This window comes from Hipposideros armiger, unplaced genomic scaffold (genome assembly GCF_001890085.2).
Source record: "Hipposideros armiger isolate ML-2016 unplaced genomic scaffold, ASM189008v1 scaffold_874, whole genome shotgun sequence".
In the NCBI taxonomy this organism is placed as follows: Eukaryota; Metazoa; Chordata; class Mammalia; order Chiroptera; family Hipposideridae; genus Hipposideros; species Hipposideros armiger.
In genome coordinates, this window is record NW_017732224.1 from 446,655 (window position 1) to 456,926 (window position 10,272).

The window sequence follows — 10,272 nt, forward strand, 5'->3', positions numbered from 1 at the left end:
GGCATGGCAGTTAGGGCTTCGACAAGCAGATATGGAGCATGGGGGTGGGGAGGTGGGACCGATTCAGTCCTCAACAACATCAGTGCATTTGACATCCAGATTGAGTTTTTTTTCTGACAAAGGATAGTCTCCTTGAAAATAAGAGATTGTTCCTTCATAAAAGAGGATATCTATGTATATGGGGAGAAATACATCTCTTAAAGGTCAGAGCTAGAGTTTACTTGTTTACAAAATAAGCATAATTCTTGTTTACTTTACCTGATTATACAGCAATTCCTACCACAGATTTTCTCTTTCATTTCAGAGAGGGTTATGCCACTTGCTAATAGATAAACCTTTAAATAATTTTATGGATTGCTATTGTCTATTGCTCTACGGAAACCAGCCTGGAAAAGCCAGAAAAGGTTGACATCCCACAAGAATGTCATACCATGAAGGTGTAAACTTAAAGCAGAGATGCTTGTAGAAAACCGTGTTGCATTCCTGGCATGTACGCGCTTGCAATAAAGTTAACTTTCACTTAATGGTTATAGTTCATGTAGGGGGTATTCCAGTTTATTTTGCGCCTTCTCTGTTTTAACCTCTTTGTACACTCGGTTCTCCTTTGGCCTTGGCCTCCGCGGTGGTGTTCCGTGTGCAAGCTCCTTGGGATGGGGAAGCCCTCGCCCTGGCGGCCAGGTGACAGAGACAGGGTGGGAACCCGCGGAGCTCTTAGGGCGCGGAGCCTCTCGCATACCATTCCCCTCCCACCACCATCCCAAGGCCGGGAGGCGGAGAGGGCTTTAAACTTCGCTCCAATCCGGAGCCGGCCCTTCCCGGGGTCCCCCTGCTGGGCGACCGGCCCGCCGCGGACCGACTTGGAGGAACTTTGCGGCGCTCCGCGTCAAAGCCCGAGGAGGCGAAGCGCTGCCCTCCTCCCCGGTCGACCCCTCCCTCTGCCACTGCCTCCCGATCCCTGCCCAGCCGGGAGCACTGGTGATAGGACGAGCCCGGGGCGTGCATTGTGTGTATGCAAACCAGAGCTCCGCTCCCCAGGGCTGCCCGACCTGGGCCAGGGCTGCAGCTGCGGCTGGCGCTGCCCTCGCCGGAGCCGGGCACTGTCATGCCTCCGCCGCGAGGCGGGCCGCTGCGTCCCCAAGCCGCTATATAAGCGGGGGCAAGGGGACACCCGGAGGGGCTGAAGATGAAGGTGCCCGCGCACGGGCCCCCGCTGATTGCCAACCCCTCCCGAGCCCGCGCCGGGAGCGAAGCCCGCGGACGCCGAGGACCCGCCTTCGCCGCAGTAGCAGCTGGAGCAGCGCAAGAGGCGGCAGCTGCGGCGGCGGCGGCGGAGGCGCGGGTCGCGCGAGTGCGCAGAGAGGCGGCGGCAGCTCGGGGGCCGCCGCTGCCCCGGCTGCCATGAGTTGTGCGGAGGTGATGTATCACCCCCAGCCGTATGGAGCGCCCCAGTATCTGCCCAACCCTGTGGCAGCTGCAACCTGCCCCACAGCCTACTACCACCCGGCGCCCCAACCTGGCCAGCAGGTGAGTCACCGAACCCGGCAGCCCAGCGGGGGCGGGAGCGTGGGCGTGGGCGAGGGGCACGGAGAGTATCGGTGTGGGGCTTCGGCGACGTCCCGCCGGGACCTGTGGCGCGGAGGATGCTCGGGGACCTGCGGAGCGCCTGTCAGCAGAAAGCTCTCAGAAGAGAGGAGGAGAGGCTTCGGGAAGGGACGAGCAGCCGGGTGGAAGGGTGGGGATTCGAAGTGAGGCACTACCTACCTGGCTGGGGGCTTCATGGAGCTGTTGTCACCGGAGCTCAGAGGCTGCCTTCGTAGCCACCCTAGCTCTTAGGGCTCAGTTCTCTGAAGCTCTCCAAGGGCATCTGGCTTAGGAGTATGTGAGTAAACTTCCTTTAAACCAAATATTTTGTTTCCTTTGGAAAGGTAGAGTGTTTCAGGGTTTTCTTGATTAAGGGAGTGAAATATGTCACTGACATGGGGAGGCTGCCTGCACAGTGATCTCATGGAATGACCTTTTTGGGATTTTGGGGTGGAACCTGGGTCTAGTGTACCGTCTATCAAAAGTTACTAGAACTTCTGTGCGGAGTGTGTCTTCCTAAGACTGTGACTTAGAGGACAGGGATTGATCCCCAAGTTCCTCATTCAAATTTTTTTTTTTTTTTTTAGATTAAGGATGGGGGGAAGGGATGGGACGTTGGTTAATAACATGTAAGTTTCAGGTATAAAATTCTATAATACATCTTCTGCATATTGCATTGTGTGCTCACCACCCAAAGTCTAATCTCCTTCCCTCGCCATGTATTTGACCCCCTTCTTCATCTTTGCCCCACCCTCATTCACTTTTAATTCTATCAAAGCACATTTCAGTCTGTTGGAAGTGTGTTGTGGAAGTGTGTGTGTGTGTCCGTGTGTGTCCGTCCCCTTCTGGCCAAGAGGTAACCTTGGATCACTGGATAGTGGGTCTCTAAGAGGAACTGGGAATGCTATTGATAAAAGGGCTTGGGAAGCAGAGAGATGATCCAGTTCCTTCAGATGGCAGATAGGGTGCTGGAGAATTTGGCACTAGGTACTCCTGGGCATTCCTCTCTGGACACCAACAGAGTCTGTGTCAAGGCTTAGTTAGCTCTATAGAAAACACATAAAACACATATATGGGCATGTGGCACTGGGTTATACCAAAAGAGGGTCCCCAGGCTCTAGGAGTTAGGATGGGTTGATTTGGTGAGACTGAAAAATACACTTATAGAGACACTTATCAGGGAACTAGATATGATTAGAAAATTACCACCCACAGAATTTATTGATTGATTTATTTTGCTTGTTTAGTTCAGTAGGAACCATATGTTTTGTGGTAGTCTTAAGGGTTTGGCTCCTTAATTAACCTGGCCTTTAATTTCTACATTTTCTTTACCTCTATCTCTTTGCTAGATTTATAGTGCTGCTTTTTGGAAAGAAATTATAACTTCTGTTTAAAATTTAGGATATGCAAAATTCATCTGATTCTGAAAGGGTACATGCTTCAGATTTATCTGCTAAACAGTATAACTTACCTAGTACCAACCAGGGCAAAAGATGAAGGAACCCCACTTTCTTGCTGCTATTATTATTATTATTTAATATTCAGCAGCTTTAGCATTTCAAAGATGATTTTTGGGGAGGGGGATGGGAAAAGATTTTGTAGTTTGTGGTCAAGGGTGACAGTTTTGGTTATATTATTTGCTTTTCTTTGGCTTTAAATATAAAATATATAAGTAATGGAGAAAACCATGTAGATACAAGTTAGGCAAGTGAGGCAAAGAGACGCTGGAAATCAGTTTATGTGTTTTATAAACACCGTATCCCAGATGAAGCACTCTTTCTTCTTTTCCTTTCTTCTATCTCAAAGACTGTAAAGGCCTTCAATTACCAATTGGAATGTGGACAAGCAACAGACTCAAACTTTACTAAACACTCAGAAAAGCATTTTTCCCCTTAAAAAATAACTTGAACTAGTAGAAGTTGTGGATGAGGTTTTATTTTCTAGAGTTGTGAAAATAATTATATTAAAGTATGAATCTGTGCTGGGGGTTAGAATTGTAATATTTTTGAGCTATAAAATAAAATTCGGTGTCAGAAAAATTATAAATCACTAATCATAAAATTTAGATTTTGATATAACTCCAGTCCTTTAACATGTACCATAGCCCTAAGACTCAGTCTCCAGATTTCATTTTTTGCTCCAAATTTCATATTTTTGCTAAGACACTCAACAAACTAAGGATGAGTTTTCCCTTTTATTGGATTTGTTCACATGGATGAGTGGCACATATTACTAAATAATGGTCAACTTCTGTACTGTGAACTTCTGTAGATATTGTTTGAGTAGATATTAGGCTGAGTTGACCTTAATAACTTAGTTGAGAGGTGTGCTTGGAAATTTTCATATTGCTTTTACCAAAATAGCCTGTTCAAGATTATCTGGTTAAAAAAAAAAAAGCAAAGAAACTATTTGAGTATAACTGACTAGCAAATTAAAAAGAGACTTGGTAGGGTAACTACTGTTCTATTACTGTCAGGAGTTTATTTTGATGACCTATATTTTCTATTGGAAAAAAGAGTAAATCAGGAAATTCTTATCAGGCTGACAGCATTTTTAGACAGTGCGGTGCGTGGGTGAAGTGGGACTAATATTGACTTGGCCCTCATGCAGTCATCTGAGAATACATATTTTGGTTGTTTTTGCATTCCATAAGGTTTTATCATTATTATCCATGAAGATTGTTTTCTCCGTACATGGGAAGTGACCCCTAATAGCATCTTGCCTGGGAGACACAAATAAGGGCTACAACTTCTACTGCGTTTGTTGAGGGAAAAAAAGAGGAAAAGAAGCAGAAAAGAAAATGAATAGAGTTATAAAGAAAGTTTAATGGTCATTTATAAAATGTTAGAAAAGAGAACATTCAAGTTTTATGTTACTTCTATATTCAATCATAGTAGTGTACCTTTGAACTGATTTTTTTCTCAATTCTGTATAGCTCTGAAGTCTTTGTAAATTGGCATATTAAAATAGTTTATTATTATGAATTTTAAACATAGGTATATTTTTCCTCTTAATGTATGATTATAGACTTGACAATTCTTTTTGAAATAATAGAACTTCACACTCCAGGCATGTGTACTGTCAGCCTTTCTCATAAAGTCTCAAATGTCCACTTGAAATTTTAAGTTTAGTTGTTTTTATTGAACAATTATACATTGCGGGGTGGGTAATAGGTTAGTGTCTTAAAAACAGTTAACTGCATGTAAATCAGGCTGAACTGCAGTGTATTACTTAGGCATGCAGTAGGCTAAATGAATCAAAGTAACATGTAAATATGCCTGAAGAGTAAATTTTATAGTCCCTGATGTTAATTCCTAGAAATTGTGTGGCTGTGCATAAATCTTCTAGTGTATTCTGAAGAGTCAGCATTTGCTGAGGGATGCTAAGCTCGCTGGTCCTCGTGCTCACGGCCACTTCATAGACTTAATACATCAGTCCCTAATATCTCCTCAGGAGAACTCTTGACTTAGCCTCTCAGCACATGCTCAGAAGGCATGATGACACAGTAGAACGTGTGCAGAAAGGAATGCACTTGTATTCTAACAGTGAGCGTAGGAACCAAGAAAAAACTTTTGAAATATGTGTCAGGAAAAATTGAAGGAAATAATATGAAATCATAGATTCCCTTCATACCCAGTGGATTTCTTAAATGTAGACAGTCTGTTGTTGTCTGATCCCCCTCCCCCATTTATATTCATAATATTAACATTAGGAAGATACTTAAAGCAACCCTTTCAGAATTGTGTAGTTTCTAGATGCGGTAGTCAAAGCAGAAAACAATCACTAGTTTTCTAATTGTGTGTAGAAGTTTTTAACAATCACATTCTGGGCTTCGTATAAGTTAGAGCATATTTACTCTGTCCTCCTCAAGGCTGACGACTGGGTGAATCTGCACGCATGCTTTCACTTAAAAGAATTAAATGCCCTTGGGAGGCAGAGCTCCAGTTTTAAGTTTGTAAGGAGTTTTCTCAAGCTCTTTCTCTGGAGAGACTCGGCCACCTTGGTTAGGTCATAAAACCTCTCTGAGATTCTGTTTGTCAGTGGAAAACAAACAAACAAACTGGAAAAACATGTTCTCAAGCCCTCTTTTTACAAGTGGGAAAATGGACATTCATAGGGCTGAAATGCCTGGCGAAAGATCTCAAAGCTAATTGGTGACAAAATTAGAATCATCAGAATTCCCTACTCCCCAATGTAGCATCTTTCCACCATGCCATGCAGTCTCCTAAGCATTTTTTCTTTTGCTATTGCACAATAAGCTTATTTTTGTCTTTCGTGCTCCAAATCAACTTTTTTGATAAAGAAGATTAATATGCAGTAGATTCTTTGGCCTTGGAGCCTGAAATTCTTTCCAAGTCCTTGGTAGTGTACTTTTTTATTTTAGGCATTCCAAAGTCCTTTTGCAAGCATTTGTATTATGCTAATGACTTTTGCTATCCATGCTACATCCTTTGTTGATGAGGCAGAATATCCACTTAGCAAATGAACATTTATTTATTTAAAATAATATGTAGGAAGTGGTATTAATAGTCAGCTTTAAGTGCCTCATATATCATTGCTATTCCAACATAAGTTTAGATTCGTTAAGAGCAAAGAATACAAATATGTCTTAGATAGTGTCAAGACATAGTCAGCTTATTTAAGGTGGAGGATCTAATTTTCTTGCAACCGTAAGCAAAGACTTAAGTAGATTTATAAGAGTTCATACAGGACTTCTTTGAGAAAGAACAGCTCCTATAATTCCACACTATACAAATTAAGACTTAGAAGCTTAAAGTGCCCCTACAGTTTTATGTTCTTAGTAACTTTCGAGCCAGAAGATTCAAAGCTAGAGAAAAAAATTAAACTTTAAAATAACTAAACTGAACTGTTGTCTCTGGCAGTCAACCAGAACGGAGATTACAATAATGATAGTAAAAGCAGGCTAGAAATCTATAAAATCATGCGTAGTGAGGATATGTTCACCAGGAAAACAAATGCTAAGACAAGGTAACACTTGTTGGAAGTTTAAATGAAGCATATTCGGGATAAATGCAAGGAAACCCTACTTCCTCTACCACTTATTAAGTGTCACATCTCATGAAGTTGGGGGTGGCAGGATCATGGCCCATGCAAAGGAAATGAGGGTGTTCAGAGAGTAGAACCATCCTATGCAGTGACTCTTTGGGCTATTACAGAAGTGATGCTGAGCTGACCTGCTTGTGTAGTGTGTATATTTCTGTCTTATATGTATCTTTCTGTGCAGAGGGAATTTTCAGTGAGACTAAAATATGCTCAGGATGCTTAGGGCAGATCCGAAAGCAAATTTGTGAGTGAAGTGAACTTAGATCCAATTGTGAGTGGGTGCTAAACTTAAATCCAGTTCCCATAGGCCCAGTTTCCAGTCAGCTTTAAGAAAAATTCAAAACTAATGCATTTGGTGATAGATAATGACTTAAGGTATTATTTCCAGAAAAACATTTTCATTCAAGAATCAAGGTTCTCTAATACTTGAACATCAATCTCTGGCAGAGACAAGTGAAAAATAATTTGGGGCAAAACTGTGCCCTGAATTGCTCAAAAAGCTTACCTTTAAGCAGCTGGTTTTCTGCCTTAACTATTCATTTGGGAAGACCTTAAGAGTGCCTTGAACTGTTAGACCCAAACATCAGCTTCTAGAAATAAGTCATAAATGCCATATTTAGAGGTATTTCAGTGGATACCAGATTTATGCCAGTAATTTACAAGTGTGGTCTGAACTGGGGTAACTGAACTATTTTTCACTTATCTCATACTTTAGTAGTGGAAAAGAAAGACTGACCTAAAGTAAACAGGTGTCCTTTTCTTCTGCAAAAAATATTGTCTTAGTATGCCAAAACACTTGTCCATGTGGGATTTAGTGGGGGAACTCAAAGGATGCATCTTTTCTTGTTATTGTGAACATAAGGGAAGCACTAAAAGTAATTCCTAAGAATTGGGCTAGATGACCCATGTCTGGAAATGAATTAGCCTTCAATGGTCTGTAGGGTTTTTTTGGCTGGTGTCCTACAAAATTAGAAGAAGCAGCCAATGGAAGGAACAAAATTAAGTGTGAATTTTTCTAGAACTCCAACATGTTGTTTATTAGGATATAGAGTTGGACAAGACCTTTGAGATAATCAAGTCAAAATTCCTTATTTTCAAAAGAGGAAGCTGAGGGCCAAAGGGTTAGTCAGACTCATGGACTAGTTTTGGTTAAATCCTCTCTCTCATTGGAGCTCTTTCCATTGTGTTCCCTTCCCACCTGGGCTGCCTTAGAAACAAGAAAACAATTAGCAATTTAGCAAACGTTACCTTCTTACTTTTCTTATTTAAACATTTTTGAATATTAGCTACTTAGGGAAATAACACAATTAGCGATACAGGTAAACCATGAGATTCTCTTTATTTTTCACGGCCCTTACAATGCTTTCCTGATAAACTATGAGTAGTTTGAGTTTTGGGGACAGGCTATGACTTTTATCTTTGTGGCTCCAAGTCTTTGCACAATTACTAGCACAAAATAGGAGTTAATTGACAAATCAATGAATAGCAGATAAATTTTAAAAAATGAAATCACACCGTAAGTCTAGTAATAGAATTATACAAACATACCAGAAATTCATACATCGGAAACTATTGTTCCATTCAAAGTTGTTTGTTTGGGAGAGAACATGTACCTTTATTTGTGATCATTGCTTAAAACATTTTGGGGATAAAAATTTTGAAATTCTCTCTAATCTCTGGCAGAGTTTTTTTTAAGTAATGAAAATTGGAAAAATTTCATCCTTGGAGAGGAGGGGGATGGGTTTGATTTTTGATAATGACCAGAATTATTGAGAGGCAAGTGTGCTCAAAAATAGCCAATCATGTTAAATAATATTATTTTTAGTTTGCTGTTTTCTACTGTGAAGAAAAATAAAAACAAACAAACAAGAAAGCAAACAAACACAGAATTTCAAGGTCTGACTGTATCTCACAAATTGGCTCATCTCACATTTCCAAAACAGGATTTTCAGAAAAATGGCAAGCAATTGTATTACTATATATCTAAATTGCCAAGGAGACAATACTTTTTTTATTTTTAATTAATTAATTAATTCTTATTGTTAGTTTCAGGTGTACTAGCAACATAGTGATTAGACACTTACACACTTAACAAAGTGACAACCCCAACAAGTCTACTACCCATCTGATGCCATACACAGCTATTACAATACCATTGATTATATTACCTGTGCTGTACTTTACATCCTGTGACTATAATTTGTTAACAGTTATAGTTGACATTCAATATTATTTTATACTAGTTTCAGTTTCAGGTATACAGCATAGCAGTTAGGCATTTATATAATTTATGAAGAGATCCCCCAATAAGTCTACTACCCATCTGACATTATACATGGCTTTTACAATATCACTGACTGTATTTCCCATATTGTATTTCACAACCCCGTGACTGTTTTGTGACTGCCAATTTGTACTTCCTAATCCCTTCACCTTTCTCACCCATCCTCCCAACCCCCTTCCTTCTAGTAACCATCAGTTCGTTCTCTGTTTCTGTGAGTCTATTTCTGTTTTGTTCATTTGTTTATTCTGTTCTTTAGATTCCACATATAAGTGAGATCATATGGTATTTGTCTCTCTTAGTTTGACTTATTTCACTTAGCATAATATCCTGGGACAATACATTTTTAGATATAAAAGTTCAGTTTCATCTAGACATACATATATTTTGAAGAGTACTGCATTACTTAATAGCCATACCTCTGATATGTTTTTTTAAATTATTTTTTTCAGTTCCAGTTGACATTCAATATTAATTTATATTAGTTTCAGTGTACAGCACAGTGGTTAGACATTTATATAATTTATTCAGTGTTGCCCTCTGATATGTTTACATATCTAATTTTTTTAATATATCAACTTTAGATTCTCCTTAGTTAGCATGCGATGCCATGCTGACTCTGGGTTTCTGTTTGTCTATTCAATTAAAATAAATATCATATAGAGACTAATTTCCTTCAGTCTGTTTTCTTGGCACATGCTTTGTAGTCAGACAGAAATAGGTTCTAATTCCCTCTCTGCCGTTTACTAGTTAGGTGATCCTAGCCAAGTAAGTCAGTATTTGCATATGTAAATTGGGAATAATTATTCAGAGAAAATATTTGTGAGTGTGAGAGAGTTCATTAAATATATATACAGAGGGTGCCCCCCAAAATGTACACATTTTAAGAACGGAAAAAACTATTAAAATTGTAATACTCAATATATACGGATAACAAGATGAACACAAGTCATGTTTTCTGCAATTACAGGAGGTGCTCAGAGTGCTTACCATCAGCATCCAGACACTTCTGATTACAGCGAACTACCATTTGAGCAACGTTGACCAAAGTGTACACTTGTTTACCTTTTATTGGTGTCCCCAATATATATACCAGGGGTGTCAAAAATACGTATACACATTTTAAGAGCTATTAACACTTTGGTCAACGTTGCTAAAGCAGTAGTTTGCTGTAATCAGAAATGTCTGGCTGATGGTAACCACTTTGAGCACCTCTTGTAATTGCAGAAGTCAAACATGACTTGTATTTATGTTTTGTTATCAGTATATATTAACAGAGTTTTTTCCTTTCTTAAAATGTGTGTATGTTTTTTGGAGATATATATATATATATATATATATATATA

General features: G+C 39.9%; 1 protein-coding gene across 4 annotated transcripts in view; it reads left to right on the forward strand.

Annotated features, from left to right (window-relative positions):
• The first annotated feature begins 864 nt into the window (after window positions 1-864).
• The window catches only part of VGLL3 (vestigial like family member 3), a 54,729-nt gene continuing 45,321 nt past the window's right edge, over window positions 865-10,272 (forward strand). Inside the window, exon 1 of one of the 4 annotated variants that reach the window (XM_019629866.1) lies at window positions 865-1,524. In XM_019629866.1, the coding sequence (XP_019485411.1) occupies window positions 1,399-1,524 (126 nt within the window). In that variant the 5' untranslated portion in view covers window positions 865-1,398. Of the gene's footprint in view, window positions 1,525-1,807; window positions 1,880-10,272 lie in introns of those variants that run through there. The other 3 variants (XM_019629865.1, XM_019629869.1, XM_019629868.1) reach the window with 3 other exon arrangements.